Genomic DNA, 16,283 nt, shown 5'->3' on the forward strand with positions numbered 1-16,283 from the left:
TTTTAAATAAAAACACTTTAATTTTTAATATTTTTTTCAATATTATTATTATTATTATTTGTTTTAGCCAAAAAATAATAATAATAAAAAATTAATAACTGAAAGACAATATACGACGAGAGAATCCAAGCTCTCCAAAACCCTAAATTATGGATACTCAACCAACCGATCTCAACGACTATTCACCTTCATCGACCATCGTTAACTTCGACTGTCCAGTCCCTCTTCTCCGAGGACCCCTCGCCGCCGGTTCACCGGACGACCCATCTACCGGACCTTTCGTCCTGGCATTCAAGAACGCCCAATCTTGGTTCTCCGCATACAAAGCTTGCGAGTCCCAGATCACCACACAGTGCGAGGCCGGTGCCCGAATCGGCTGCGCCATCAGCGCATCGAGCAAGTGTAAGCCCCCATGGTGGAAAACTGTATTGGGTAGATCGAAAATGGACTTTATGGAGAGAGCAAAATGCGAAGAGCGTGAAATGGCGATCTGTGTCCAGGCTTCTAAAGAGAAATGTCGTGAATTTGCGAAGGAGAAGTGTTTGCCGGCATTTAGAGATGCTCGAATTGCGTTTAGTGATAGGAAGGTGGATTGGAAGGAGGCTTCAAAGTTGATTTATTCGGCATCGTTGTCGTCGTCTATGTTGCATACGAGTTTAGGGTTTGATTCGATTGGGTTGGACCAATTAGGGTCTTGGATTGAATCCAAGTGTGTGTTTGAAGTGACAAATTGCAGAGGGAGTGACTTATTAGGCACCAATTTGAGTGATAAGTAAAAGTGTACTGCATTGTGAAGTTGATTTATGAAGTTAATGGTGCTTGAATGAATGTAACACTTGGGATTCTTCTGACCTGGACAACTTTACAAGAACAAATCACAAGCTGGTTTTGGGTCTCAAAAATTGGTGAATTGGAATTTCCAGTCACATGCTATTTTTTGGCGGTGGAATCGAGTATGCTAACAACATTGTCCAGAGAATTTCAGGAGAGCGTTTATGAGTTAAGTTCTACTTCCTTGAACCTCCCGGAGGAGTTTCCTGTTTTCTTCTAATTTTCGATATTTTATTTTTTAATTTTAATTTTAATTTTTTGTCATCTGATAGAAAAATGCAAATTGATAGAAAATGATGATGAATGTTTTGATGTTGGATGAGAGTTATGTGCTGTTCTTATCTATTTTGTTCAGTTTCCTTTATCTCATACACTATATATTGTTTATGAAATTTGATGATGCCCTATGGATTCGAAAAAGAAGTGTATTATCTTTTAAAAGCGTATTGTTGCTGCATTTGAACTGATACTCCATGTTCTATCTCAAAAAATTGCTAGTACATAGTAACAGTTTTCTTGCAACACACAAATTTAGGCCACTTGTGTTAAATGTTGTGTCATGCCCTGATCCAGCGAGCCCAGAGGCCCATCCTAGCAACAAGATATAGGCCCAAGGGAAATCCAAAGCACAGGGTGTGATAATAATATTAATTACTAACACCATTCTTTTAGACTATAAAACTACTATTGTTACACTTTTTAAAGATTCAAGAATGAAGATCTCCAAAGCCCGCCCGAGGCAGTCCAAATATGGTGTTCAATAGCTGAGACGTAGCATCATTGAGAAGGTAGGATAAAAGTCCTAAAGCATTAAAAATTTGAAAATCCTCATGCCAAATAAATTACATCTTTCATTTCGGTTTCTTCAGCATCATAATATGTAAGTGGAGAAAGAGTAAACGCTATAGGTAAATCCAATAAGTTTTTATAACTGAATTCTCAATTGCAAAGATGGTGTCAAGTTTGTTAAGATGTCAAATATTAAGATATTTCCCAAATATCTAAGTTTCAAAATCCACAGCATTTACCGGAAAACCAATAATTGATAGATCATGTATCATAATGTTGTACAACACATTTTGAGTGTTTAACCTGGGAAGGCTGGGATTATGTCACCTCACACCCCTCACAAGGATGCTACAGTGGCTTTAGAGGTGGTAAGCATTGCACCTGCTTGACATCATGCTCCACTTGGCATTTTACAATCCAAAACAAATAGGTTTCACATTTTCGTCAAATATATAGACATAATCATGCCTGCATCCATATGGGATAAAGACAACGATGATGATGATATTAACATAATCTTGAGTACAGAATAGCAAATTTTCTATCTCAAATGCGACAGACCAAGACCTGACACAAGTTTTCTTCTTCTTTTTTCCTCTTTACTTCTTTCCCTCATTATTGGCATAGATGACCTTTTGCATAATTTATTATTGTTACTTTTTTTCTTTCTATATATAAATGATTGTACAGAAGATCTCCTAAGTCCTGGATATAAGTCACTGCTATTAAACTTGAGTTTAATTTTTTTTAAGACTAGTATATGAACACTTCAACACTTCCATTTTGCTTACACATAACATATTCATTATTATAATAAAATAGTTCAATAGATTTATATAACATTTTTTTTTTGTGTGTGTGTGTGTGTATATCAGATTCAGGTTGGAAGTACTTGAGACCTCATTTCCAGCAATCTTTCCCTCATTATATTTCAGTCTTTGGGTAGTTGAATACATTATCTATGTCTATTCAACAAATCTACCAGATCTAACCTTAGATCTTGGCTCTTGTTTGAAATTAAATTTTAAAAATTATCCATGAATCCAATTCTGATTTTCTCCTCTTTTTTTTTATTTTTATTTTTTTAAAATCAAATTTCTCTTGTAGATTTTGATAAATCTACACCATTCATCATGTACCTCGTCATCGAGACAATAATGCTTATAAACATGCTTTGCAGAGTAGCAGAAAAAGAGTTTAAACTCCCCATGTCCTCATTGAGATGGCAGCCACAATTGGGGTTTAAAACCTCATTAGCAATACAAAGAGTGAAAGAAAGATAAAGGAAAAGAGCCCTTCGAAATTCCACATAGTTGAGTAAATTTAAGTCGTAGGTATATGTGAAAGGGCCAAGGTTGTTTTGCACCCCTTTTTTAGCTGCCACTTTTCATAAATAATTGTACTCAACTGTAAGCAACATGCTAGAACCTTATTTTCATGGTTTTATTTTTAGTCTAGATTTATATGTTACAGAGTATTTATTATTATTATTTTTTAATTGAAGTCTCTATTCAATTTTAGGAAAAATTAGATCTGGGGTAGGGTTTTGTAACACAAACGCTATCATGGTATTCACATAGCAATTAATGCTTTGTTGATAAAGAACCAGTGTTCTCTAAAATGGATTAAATCACCTTTTCGTACTCATTTTTGGAGGCTGCTTTGAAGCTGACTGATGGCTACTGCCTCTGTTTCATCTAATGTTTAGCATATCTTCAGATGGTTGCATTGAATTGACAGGCATGCATGCAAAATGCTCGTTAAATTAAAAGAACAAATTTTCTTGGCACTTTTGTCTGGCTAAAGCTGATACTTCATTTTTATGTACCATTAAGATCCAAACACGGTCTTCATTTAAAATTAAAATTCCTTCCTTCGGTTGAAGTATGCCTACTCCTCCACTGAGCATGCTTCCCCAGATTTGAACTCGTAAAAAAGTTCAAGGAAGTATCATAAAAGAAATCCAGACGCAAATAATTTTCTAATTGATTAAAGTGAGTTGGGTTAGCCAATCACTTTCTCAATGAGAGAGAAAAGACAGCACAAGAATCTTGGCTTGGTCATTTTATAGCAAAAAGATAGTGGGAGACATTCTAGGTCCACTTTTGCTGACCTTAAACCCTACAAGGAATCTTCAGTCAAAACAATTCTCAAAATAGGGGTGCTACTTGGCCTGGCCATTAGTATAAACACGGATTGTGGTTGTCATCTTAGTGCAGAACTCATTGAATATTGCAAAGAAATATCAAGGGTATCCATGCTGATTCATCCTCATGAATATCATTCTTTTGGATCTTCCAGCATTTTGAAATTTCATCCGAGGTTGCCATCATGATCAATCAGTCCCATCGTGAACCAAGTATCTTTTCGAGTTAACACCATAGCCTCTCTTAGTTTTGTACGATCTCCAAATTTCATTTAGGATCTGGTCATTTATTATGGAACACTGCTAATAAAATTTATTTGACTCAGGCTATAGTGTAAGGTAGACCGGAATGGAAACATAGGATACATGTAGCCGACCCCAAGTAGTTGGGAAAAAGGCTTTTTGTTGTTGTTGTTGTTTTTGTTTGCTGCTGCTAATAAAATTTATCATTCTATAGCCTCTGATAAAAAGAAACAATCCCCGTTCGCACTTCCTCATCAGAAGTCAATAGCGAACCATCCACCCGAATTTGACCAATGTGATTGCCCCTCCTATGAGCATTAGCCGTTCGGTGAAAAAACTTAGTGTTGCGGTCACCTTCTTTGAGCCACAAAGCCTGAGATTTTTGCCGCCATGAGATCTCCTTCATCACTGCAATCTCAGTACATTCAGCCTGACAAGCTGCTCTTCTAGACCGTTGAGTCTCCTCAAGACCTCCCACCGCATCCAATCAATCAAACTCTGCAATATCAGTGAAAGCCCTATTTTTCCTCCACTCCATGCTAATGCTAAGCTTTCTTGCAAGGATAAAACTCGAAGTACCCACCACCATGTCCTCCTCCCACCAAGTCCGCACCAGACCCTGAAAACCCGCCGCTCTAAGCTACATGTTTTCAAATCTGAACGGAGTGCGACGAGGACTCAAACCTCCACAATCCAAAACCAAAGGAATGTGATCCGACGTCACCCTAGCCAACACAGCCTGAACTGCATTTGGAAACTGCTCATCCTACTCTCCAGATATCAAGAATCTATCCGGGTGTGAAAAAGTAGGCATCTCCCTACCACAAGACCAAGTGAAAGCAGCTCCCTCCAAAGGAAGATCAATGAGCTGATGATCATTGATAAACTCCGAGAAAAGTCTCACAGCCGGAGTCTAAGACCCACCTGTAGACCTCTCCAACGGGGATCTAATCACATTAAAGTCACCTGCCACACACCAAGGAAGAGACCACATCTCCTGAACCGCACAAAGCTCCTCCCACAACGCAGGCCTCTCACAGTCATCCACCGGCCCATAAACACCAGAAAAAGCGCAAGGGAAACCATCATCTTCCAACACAAAGGCACAAGATAAAGAAAACAGCCCCCTACACACATCCATCTTATCCATCCATCTCCTATCCCACATCAGAAGAATGCCCCCTGAATTCCAACTGAATCAAGTGCCTCCCACTCAACGAACCTACTAGCCCAACGGCTCTTAACAACTCTATCAGTCATAGAATCGATTTTCGTTTCTTGGAGACACACCAAATGAACCCCCCATTTCCTCACAGCCATCTTCACCACCTTCCTTTTGCCCGGGTCATTGAGGCCACGGACATTCCAGGATAAAAGTCGATAAAGCTCCAGGCCCGGATGGCTTCACTATGAGTTTTCTCCTGGAAAGCTGGGAGGTGGTTAGACAGGAGATTATGGGCACTTTTCATGAGTTTCATCCCACTGGAAAGTTCGAAAAGTCGCTGAATGCTTCTTTTATTGCTTTGATTCCTAAGAAGGGGGGAGCTTATGATATTAAGGACTTTCGACCTATCAGCTTGATTGAGTGTTGTATAAGCTCATTGCCAAGGTCCTGGCCTCAAGATTGAGGGGGGTTTTGGACGGAGTCATTTCAGAGGCTTAAAATGCGTTTATTGGGGGCAGACAAATTCTGGATTCCGTTCTCATTGCTAGTGAATGTGTGGATTTTAGGCTTCGTAGCGGCGCTCCTGGAGTTCTGTGTAAGCTGGACATCGAGAAAGCCTATGATCATGTTTGCTGGAACTTTTTGTTCTATTTGCTTGAGAGGATGGGTTTCTGTGAGAGATGGAGGAATTGGATTGTTACTTATGTTTCGTCTGTCAGATTTTCGGTGCTGGTTAATGGCTCCCCTTTCTGGTTTTTTGGCAGCTCTCGTGGTTTGAGGCGAGGGGACCCCTTCTCCCCCTTCTTGTTTATTATTGTTATGGAGGCTCTTAGCAGGCTGATGAGGAGGGCTGTTTCCTTGGGGCTTATTCGGGGCTTCAAGATTGGTCTTGAGACAGTTCATCAATTGGAGATTTCTCACTTGCTGTTTGCGGATGATACGTTGGTTTTTTGTGAGGCAGATGAGTCACAATTGCGTTACCTGAGATGTGTCCTGGTTTGTTTTCAGGCTGTTTCTGGTTTGAGAACTAACGTGGGAAAAAGTGTGCTTGTTCCTGTGGGGGAGGTTCAAGAGGTGAACTCCCTGGTAGCTGTCCTTGGATGTAAGACGAGTTCCTTCCCTATTTCTTATCTGGGTTTGCCCTTGGGGGTCTCCTCAAGAAGGGTGGGTTGTTGGTACCCGGTTGTTGAGCGCTTCGAGAGAAGGTTGGCTGGATGGAAAAAATAATATCTTTCGAAGGGAGGAAAAGTTACGCTGGTGAAGAGTGTCCTATCCAGCCTCCCAAGTTATTTCCTTTCTCTGTTCCAGATTCCTTCCTCTGTTGTCAGGAGACTTGAGATGATTCAACGTAATTTCCTTTGGGGCGGTAGGGGGGAGGAGTTTAAGTATCGTCTTGTTCGGTGGGAGCAGGTCTGTAAGCCTCTCAAGTCAGGAGGCCTTGGGATTCGGAGGTTGGCCGCCTTCAACAGGGCCCTTCTTGGCAAATGGCTTTGGAGGTTTGGCAGTGAAAGACATAGACTTTGGAGGAAGATCGTTGCTTGTCGGTTTGGGGAGGATATAGGGGGTTGGTCTGCTCAACAGGCTAGATCTGCTATTGGTGTGGGTGTGGGTGTGGGTGTGTGGCAGTCCATTGGGAAGGGTTGGGATGAGTTTTCTAAGCATATTATATTCAGAGTCCGGGAAGGTCGGAGTGTCCGGTTTTGGGAGGATCCGTGGTATGAGGAGCGTCCATTATGTCATCAGTTTCCAAGGTTGTTCAGGATTGCTGTGGATTGCTATGCTTTGGTTGCCGACTGCTATTGCCTTGATAGCGGTAGGTTTTCATGGGATGTTCGGTTTCGGCGAGCTTTTTAGGATTGGGAGTTGGATGATGTCACTGCCTTTTTGGACCTTTTGTATCGACAGGAGGTGGCTGGTACTGGGGTGGACCTTTTGAGTTGGGTGCCTTCTTTGCAGCGGACTTTTCAGGTCCGGTCTTTCTTCTTTTGTTTGTCCGGTTTTCAAACCCCTTCTTATCCATGGAAGACGGTTTGGCATTCGAAGGCTCCTCTTATGGTGGCTTTTTTTGCTTGGACTGCTGCTTGGGGCAAGATCCTAACTCTGGACAATTTGAGGAAGATGAGACATGTCATTGTTTATCGGTGTTGTCTGTGTAAGACCGATGAAGAGTCTGTGGATCACCTTCTCTTGCACTGCCCAGTGGCCCATGACTGTTGGAGTCTTATGTTGGGTCTTTTTGGTATTCAGTGGGTTATGCCTCGGACTTCACAGGGTCTTATTGATATCTGGAGGGGACAAAGGGTGGGGGCTCGAGTTCGCGATTTCTGGAGGGCGACTCCCCTTTGTTGGGGAGGAGTTATCCATTGGGGCTCTTAAGTATTCTATTATTTGTTCTCTTTTTTGTTCGGGTATGGGGAGAGATTTTTCCTCTGTTGAGGAGCTTATGGACTTTTTGGGATCTTTGGATCCTTAGGCTTTCTTTATTTTGTTTTTGGTTTTTGTACAGCTCTTGGGATGCGTTCCCCTATTGAACGCTTTCTAATACATTTTACTTATCAAAAAATAAAATAAAATAAAATAAAATAAAATAAAAAAACAATTATCATTCTTTTGAATTATCTGTATGAAGCATTCAGATGTTTGGGGTCATTGCTTGACACGACGGTAAAAAGTTGCGGATGACAAGTATGAGGATGTGGGTGAGGGCAAAATATGCCAGAAGTGTTTGTTCTTTCCTTCATAGTGCACTCCCCACTGGAAGGATCAGAACTGGGCATTGACCTTTTCTATATGTGAATTACAACATACAAAATCATGACTTGACACTAAGGTTCTCAATTGGGTTTATGGGCTGCAAAATAAGTCCACGATCTTGTCATTTATCACACATACCCACTTTGAAATATAAATTCCCAGACTTCAGCAATCTGTTCTCGAACTTAGTCATCAAATCCTGCCTGATGTGCATCTTTAAACGTGGCTTTCACGATATACTGCATATTTCTTTCAAACACGTCATTCTCTGGATCCTAGTTTTGATCCCACAGAAAATTAAGAATATTCTTGTCACCTTTATGGCTCTTTATTTTTGGATGGTGATACAAGTGCTTCAACAATAGATTATTAAAATTGTTCTTACATACTGAAAAAACAAAACATTTAAAATTTTATTTAAAGCAATTAGCATTGCTTAGGCACTCATTACCATTAAGATTATGAACGACAATAAAAACATCTGATTATTTATGCTTGAATTCCTTTATACTTGCATCAGTTTGATGGGTAACAGGTCATCCTGAATCTCAAAAAACTCATCTGAAAGAGTGCCTGAACAGATAAAAAGAAAATTCTGAAATGCATCTTGTACAATTGATAATCAAGATATATTAACAAGTTATTTATAGATAATTTAAAATGATATATCTGACAAATGGTAATCAGGGATGAGGATTTTTTTGAAAATGTCCTTCCTTGTGCTTCTGCTTTAGCTGGAGCAGTTTGTGCTGTGCTTTTGCTTTGCTTTACCTGCATGAATTATTTGGAGAAATGTGAGATGTAGAATATCATTATTAATATTCAAGTTTGTTATCAAAGCATCAGTTCTCCCTTTGGTACGTATGAAAGCTCGTACAATCTACCTATACAGCAGTCAATCATCTGGCTGGTGGGATGATCTATTATGAAGTTTCATCCCATGCCAAGAAGTGAACTAGGGAAGACCTGTTTGAGGAAATGTAAATATGCAAGCGAAAGGGTTCTTGAAACTTTACATAGTTTATAGCATGGTTGCCCAAGTGCTGGATCATTCTCTGGCGCGGGAGGACACTGACCGAATATCATCTCACAACTCATATCATCAAAATCTGCATATGAAATATTGCAGTATAATTATATAAATTGTGTATATCAATTGATGGATTAATTTTGATGCATCACAACATTGTTATGTTACAGACCGTAGATTGTTAATTCAAGTGCTCCTGCACATCGCACCAATTGATTGTCACAGAGGAACATGATTGCTAATGTTAAGCTTGGGTGCTTTCAGTAAGTGGACTTGGACATGTGGTAGGCCACACGAAGATGATTTTCTTCAAGGTAGACAAAGGAGCTTGATGTTCTCCTCTAACATCATGGTGGGGTACACGGTATTACTCATGAGACTTCTGCTTAATATGGTAGGATCGTAAACATAGAATAAACGACCCGTTCAGGTATTAATATCGTCGATGTGTATTATGTCAATTAATAACTATATTTGAATTACATCCTGGAATTCTTAACTGTGTTTTGATGGACCTACTTGCAGTGATGCTCCCTAAGTGGTTTATTCATGGGGCCCTCCACTGAGATGATTGGCAAGACCTCCATTTTCTAGTGCAGGTTCTGTTACCCTTTGATTCCTTTTTCTTTTCTGCTCTTTAGTTCATTTGAGTACAGTATATTTACTTTAAGTTGAAATTTCGGGAGTGTGTAGTTGCATTGATAAATATATATTTGAAAGGTGTTGCATTGATAAATATTCATTTAATAGTTTTATCGTGTAGACATTTTTTGCCTTTTCAGATTCATAAAACGTGCAATCTTATAATTGTGTTCTTTGAAATGCAAATTTGTGAATGTTTATTTGGCGACCTTCAACTGAAATGCAATCTATGTTGATTATCCCCTAAATGAGAAAGTGTATTTGATGATGTTTTCACAAGTCTAAGCCATGCATTGCAGGATCAAAGATTTGGTGAATGAGAAAGGGGCTTGCAATTGCTGTCATTACATACTTACTAGGGACCATGTTTACTGGCATTCCCAAGGAGTCGTTAATGAACTTTTGAGACGGGATCTTGCAAAGGTTGATGCACATTCCGACACAATTGGACTCCTCTAAAAATCTGCAAAATTTTAGAAACGATCTGAGCTGATGATAATGATGATGTTCATGATGATAGAAATGCTAAATGATTTGCAATATATATGTAGATGATGATATAATTGCTTGACATTTTAATATTAAGCTGATGTGATGATGGCAATAGGGAAAAAAAAAAAAGAAGCCCAAGGACTAGCACAATGACTGGAGCAGATTGTTGTCGGGCATTTGAAGTTGTCTTTAGTTAGGTTAATTAGGTCCCATTGTAGTCATTATGTCTATTAAATTGAATGAGACTGCAAAAAAGTACCTGCATTTCTTTATGTGGACTACATTCTTCTCTCTGCTTCCGTCGAATTCCATCTCCCTTACCTTGTATAAAAAAAATAATAATAAATTACTCCCAGGAGATTTAATTTTCAGCTTCAGTGAACCATCCATTTGTGTGTGTGCAGTGTTGGATTTTGTTTTGTTCATCTATTGATGCTTCAATATTCGTATGTAAATGAAGCTGGTATTCCAAATCTCAATTGATTTATCAGGTATACATAAGCATTATAAGTAAATAAGTTGGGCTACCATGTGGGTCCAAGGACCCGAGAAGATCCAGTGAAATGGTGACATCATAAACTATTTAGAATGTTCCCCCACCATAGCTATATGTCCGTATGTGCGTTGATTATATTCTCCCGAACAAAGGATACTGAAAGCCATTCAAGTAGGCCCAAATAGGGATGGCAAATTCTCCATCCCCGTCGGGTTCTCGTCCCGCCTCACCCTGTCTCGCGTGGTTTATAACAGGGATGGGGATCCTTTTATGTAAACGGGGATGAAAATGGAGGTAAATTTTGAAAACTCGCCGGACTGGGGGCGAGGATGGGGTAAACTCGTCCCGTTCCGATTAAGTATTAAATTACTAATATACCTTTATATTTAATAATTTATTACTAAATTAGATTTATTATATATATGAAAATAAGAAAAATTATGTGCTTTTAAAAAAATAATCTGTGTTAATCGGGGCCGGGGGTGGGGAAAGAGGTCGGGGGTGGGGGCGAAATTTTAAGCGGGATTGGGATTGAAAAATTCAGTGGTGATGGGAATGGGGAATGAGATACCCGTCTTGCCCCATTGCCATCCCTAGTCCCAAACGAGTCCTATGTAAATGCATATAACATTAGGGAGAGTCTTGTTTGGTTTTATTTTTATACACGGGAGGATTGTTAATTCCGCCAATACATGGACATGGTCTGATTGTTCCAAGGAAGCGATCATGTATATATAATATTTTGAGCAAAACGGTATTGAGGCAATAAAATGCTTGGTAGCAGTCGTATATGTTTTGTCGCTCTTACCTCGCATGGACCGACAAGCCAAGCAAAAAATATGGTAGTGAAGGTGGCAAAAAATTCCCTTGTGAATTTAGATTGCGATAGCATTGTTCTCATCTGCCAATATAATAAAATACAAGCATAAACAGTTAGATCTCTAGTTGTGTTTGGGCATTTCAAAAAATAATAATAATGCACGAGAGAGAACCCTCTACAATCCCAAACCCATTCTAAAACTTGCCAAAAAAAGGTATTACAAATAGTAGTTTCACCAATTATATAAGGTCGTTTTATATGTAGATTAAGGATACTTTTCACACGCAAAGCCCGCCCGAGAGCCAATAGATTCATATAATTGACAACTTAACTCATCAACTCAAAAAAATTAAAAGCCTTTCCTACCATTTTTGGTTGAGTCACATCTAAGGTCAAAATATCAAATAAGCTGACGCAAGCCAAAATTTATTAACATATCATTTTCCGCTAATATATATACGTATATGTGTATATCTATCTATCTATATTTCCTATTTAGATAGTGATGAATTGATGATCGCCCCACTATCTCGATTCCATGGCAAAGCGTAATTAGTTTCCTAGTCCTCGTAATTACCGGAAAGGCAATTAAATTAAGGCTCCCTGAATACAGAAATGAAATTAAAATTTTGATAATATTTATCTATTAGTTCGTGAGTAAATGTTTTTTTTCTTATTATTGATGTGGTCCAATCATAAATGTGCATTTACTGTTTCTAATTAGGCACTTTTATACAATTTTACTTATAAAAAAAAAAAAAAAAATTGTCTCTAATTATAAAATTAAAATTGTAATAAATAAAAAAATACTTTTGGGGTATGTCACAATTTGTATTCAATATATCGTCCTTCGTGTTTTCCTTATTAATTATTTTGTAATAAAAAACTTTGTGTAAATTTGTGGGTGGACCAGAACCTGCAAGTAATTGCCCTACATATATGTCTTTGCATCCAATTAAGTAAACAAAGCGGATTAATTTAAGTATATTATATGTATATTATAATAATGATGATGATGACAAGAAAATCGGAGAGTGACCGATATTAAGAAACTTGCCAGGGAGAGGATAGGCCTTGGAAAGGCTTTGTCAAGAGCTTGAATCACAAGTTCACTTTGTTGGGTTGGATTAAAGTTTTTCGATACCACCCTTACTGCCTCCACCAATCCCTCGTATCCATCCTTATTGTTTCTCAACCCTGTGCATACACAAATATTATATATATATATATATATATATATATATATATATATATTATATAGTAGTAATCTTGAGAGTGATTAGCAGAAATAAATAAGCAACGTCAACATATGTAGAAGGAATGAATGAAAAGAACCTGTCGTATCTTGGACACTACGGGAGAGATGGCGAGTGGCAAGACGGTCGAACCAGTTATCGTTGTAAACAGTAGTAGTACTATTCTTTGAGCTCGTAACTCTCCTCCGATCATCAACGTTTTCGGTGATCGTTGTCGCCGGCCTTGTCGCTACAGCCACAATAGAAGGTGAGTGTTTCTGCTTCTGCATGTCACGTCTCCTTCCATACCCAGTTGAGAAAATAAGGGTCTTGTTTTCTACAATTAGCTTTGCTTCCATGAAAGAAAGAGAGATGATCAAACCCAAGGACTTTGATTAATAATTTGGTGATGGAGAGATGGAGATGGCCGGGTATTTAAAATAAACAGTGAGAGAAAGAGTGAGAGAGAGGAGGAACTTTGAATTTGTAGAGAGAGGGATATGTGGTAGTAGAAAATTACAAAAGAGCATGTTGAGCATATGTATGAAATTAACCGCCCTCAGATACTGAAAAAATCTGTATCTATCAATAAATAAAAATGAAGCATAAAATTCCTGGTTGGCCCAAAAGATGCTTTTTGTTTGTTTGTTACAACTTACAACACCTAGCCCCCTCTTACCCAATCCATAAATCTTACCCTCACAATTAACGCCGCCCTCACTAATAATTAATTAATTACTATAAACACCTAGCCGCTCTTAAATCCAAAACTGTTACATAAACACTAACGTTATTTTTTCTATATATATATATTTAAAACACATTGTATTATCCTAATAGGGGTGTTACAATGTTATATTTTAATATAATATGTTATAAAAATGTTTAAGTCGATATTGTTTGAATGTTACACTATAACGTTTCGATTTGTTGTTTGACTTGTGCACTAAATAACAAATGACAGTATGATGTACCAAAAATGATGCTAATTCTATTAAACCAGTTTGAAAAGCATCATGCCCAATTCATATCATAGATCTACAACTTGGGTTAGGCATTTGCATTTTTTTGATAATAAAAACTGATATTGACTAAAACCAAATCACGCGAGAAGGTGACATCAACCCAATTTAGGAAAATATCATGTCCAATTCATATGATAGAGTTATAACTTGGAAAGATTGGGTTAGACATTTGCATTTGCGCGCTTGATAATGATCAACCAAAATCAGTTGATGTGAAGAAGTGACATAAACCCATTTAGGTTTATCTAGTAGAGTTACAACTCGAACAAGTTGGGTTAGGCATTTACGTTTACATTTTGTTGATAAACAAATATTGATTTATCAAAATCAATTGATATGGAATGGTGAATCTAAAAGACTAAAATCATTAATTCTTTTGTATACTTTGACGGACTTGGATCCTCTAAATTAAATATTAAGTTGAAAACCTTATACAATGATAGGTAACTTTAAAACTTATATACTGTTGGTGTTAAATCACGTCAACTAATTTAAAGAAATTTTAAAAACTGTACCGTGTTTCTTTTCCAAAAAAAGATCATCCCTCTCTCTCCTCTTTTGTATTTATATCTGAAACAAGTCGCGTCTTTGTTTCTCTTTTAAATAGTAACAAATTTTAGATTTTTTTTTCCTAATTGGTACTCACATAACCCAGTTCCAAAGGATTGTTTCAAAAGTAATGGATCCATTAAAACATAATTCAACTCAACCATAGGCATAGTTAATATCACTACAAAGAGCATTTTGGAGCAGTGCCATAGATCAAGATATCATGCATTTGTATTGTCATTTTGTATGGTTTTTATATACTCTCTCTTTGTCCTAAAATGCATTTGTATGGTTTTTTGTTTAGAGATTGTGTCCTTGTTCTTTGTAATTAAATTATTAAATTAGAGAGATACTTATGGAATGAAATAAATTAGACAAGAAAAACAAAAATAAGAATAACAAAAGAAGCCATCGATCCGATAATTGTAGTCTGGAAATTTTTTCCAAATCGACATCATATTTTCCGAATCGTTTATCCTCACATCGATGGCTCCAAAAATTATTCCAGATAGAATTAAACTAAAAACAAAACTTAAAAAACCATACAAATGCATTTTACACTTAACCTTTTCTAGTCTTCTTCTTTACTCACGCAGTTTAAAATCTGTTTTGTTGAACAAGAAATTAAGGAGAACAATGGATCGCTTTTGGACTTTGATGACTTATCTTCACTCACTAGCTGGGTTAATATTTCTTACATTACATGTTTTTCATTTTGTTCAAAATTCAATTTTCGTTTTCAATTTTGTGCAGTGGGTGGGTAATCTTTCTGATTTTGTTTCTCTGTTATCAATACATGCAGGCCTTTGATTATGCTACTCTACCCAAGTGAAAACACATTATATATACTTATAAACACTTAGCCCCTCTTAAATCCAAAATTGTTACATAAACACAATGTTATTTTTTAAAACACATTGTATTATCGTAATAGGGGTGTTACAATGTTATATTTTGATATAATATGTTATATGTTATAAAAATGTTTAGTTCGATATTGTATGAATGTTACACTATAGCATTTCGATTTATTATTTGACTTGTGCACTAAATAACAACTGACAGTATGGTGTACCAAAAATGATGCTAATTCTATTAAACCAGTTTGAAAAGCTTCATGCTTAATTCATATCATAGATCTACAACTTGGGTTAGACATTTGCATTTTTTTTATAACAAAAATTGATACTGACTAAAACCAAATCACGTGAGAAGGTGACATCAAACTTATTTAGGAAAACATCATGTCCAATTCATATGATAGAGTTATAACTCGGAAAAATTGGGTTAGACAGTTGCATTTGCGCGCCTTGATAATGATCGACCAAAATCAGTTGATGTGAAGAGGTGACATAAATCCATTTAGGTTTATATAATAGAGTTACAACTCGGACAAGTTGGGTTGGCATTTGCATTTACATTTTGTTGATAAATAAAAGTTGATTTATCAAAATCAATTGATATGGAATGGTGAATCTAAAAGACTAACTATTAATTCTTTGGTATGGTTGGAAACCGTGAAGTCAATGAGTTGTCTAAAATTTTTAGACCTATTTTTTTTTAAAAAAAAAAAAAAAAATTAATCAATACATACGCAGCAAATATAAAAAAATGAAATTATCCGTTTTCTTATCCCATTCATTAATAACCAATCAAATATATTTGGTTAAAGAATTTTGCATAACTCGTTAATCCAAATACCACTATTCATTAATATGTGATCCACTTTGTCTCATTTATCTGATAATTAATCTCAAATGAACAAAAATTATGATAATCTTGAGCAAATTGGAATAATTTGATTCATGCCATGGGCCATGGCCATTTGTAGACAATTTTGAATTTTTTGAAAGATGATAGAGTTAGGACTAAAATATCAAATCAATTTATTTATTTATTTAATTTTTTTTTTTATGTAGTTGATTTTATAAGTTCAGTCAACACAACTACTCTTTTATAAGTTCAGTATTTGTTGGCTTAAGCATTGGAGTCCATGAGAATCACGTGTTAAAATTAGACGTGGAAGTTCTGTTTTCCTGTTCTACAGGAAGCTTCTTCATTGGGTT

General features: G+C 37.0%; 3 protein-coding genes and 1 non-coding gene across 5 annotated transcripts; 2 read left to right on the plus strand and 2 right to left on the minus strand.

Annotated features, from left to right (window-relative positions):
- Window positions 1-104: 104 nt before the first annotated feature.
- On the plus strand, window positions 105-10,469 carry LOC132268990 (uncharacterized). Of its 2 annotated transcripts, XM_059769956.1 has the most exons (4): window positions 105-999; window positions 9,129-9,388; window positions 9,484-9,557; window positions 9,900-10,469. In XM_059769956.1, exon 1 carries the CDS (start codon window positions 150-152, stop codon window positions 774-776), a length of 627 nt encoding a protein of 208 aa, XP_059625939.1. In that variant the 5' UTR covers window positions 105-149; the 3' UTR covers window positions 777-999; window positions 9,129-9,388; window positions 9,484-9,557; window positions 9,900-10,469. The 2 variants fall into 2 exon arrangements, with proteins under 2 accessions (XP_059625939.1, XP_059625937.1); XM_059769954.1 differs by having other exon boundaries at window positions 105-9,388.
- LOC132268594 (uncharacterized) lies at window positions 5,419-7,647 on the plus strand. Its single transcript, XM_059769424.1, has 5 exons — window positions 5,419-5,618; window positions 5,741-6,379; window positions 6,503-6,987; window positions 7,080-7,326; window positions 7,422-7,647. The coding sequence occupies exons 1-5, from the start codon at window positions 5,419-5,421 to the stop codon at window positions 7,645-7,647; spliced, it is 1,797 nt and encodes a 598-aa protein (XP_059625407.1).
- LOC132268989 (beta-carotene isomerase D27, chloroplastic) lies at window positions 8,659-13,056 on the minus strand. The gene is made up of 7 exons (XM_059769953.1): window positions 12,744-13,056; window positions 12,466-12,605; window positions 11,397-11,489; window positions 10,352-10,413; window positions 9,957-10,063; window positions 8,945-9,037; window positions 8,659-8,699 (listed from the first exon to the last, which is right to left on the minus strand). Exons 1-7 carry the CDS (start codon window positions 13,000-13,002, stop codon window positions 8,659-8,661), a joined length of 795 nt encoding a protein of 264 aa, XP_059625936.1. The 5' UTR covers window positions 13,003-13,056.
- Window positions 13,057-14,626: 1,570 nt separating this feature from the next.
- LOC132272277 (small nucleolar RNA Z155) lies at window positions 14,627-14,706 on the minus strand. Its single transcript, XR_009470020.1, has one exon. It is a non-coding gene; the product is annotated as a small nucleolar RNA Z155 (small nucleolar RNA).
- Window positions 14,707-16,283: the final 1,577 nt, after the last annotated feature.

The sequence above is a fragment of the Cornus florida genome, unplaced genomic scaffold, assembly GCF_030987335.1.
Source record: "Cornus florida cultivar Cherokee Brave unplaced genomic scaffold, ASM3098733v1 CherokeeBrave_3.0.0_Hap2_Chr08, whole genome shotgun sequence".
Classification (NCBI taxonomy): Eukaryota; Viridiplantae; Streptophyta; class Magnoliopsida; order Cornales; family Cornaceae; genus Cornus; species Cornus florida.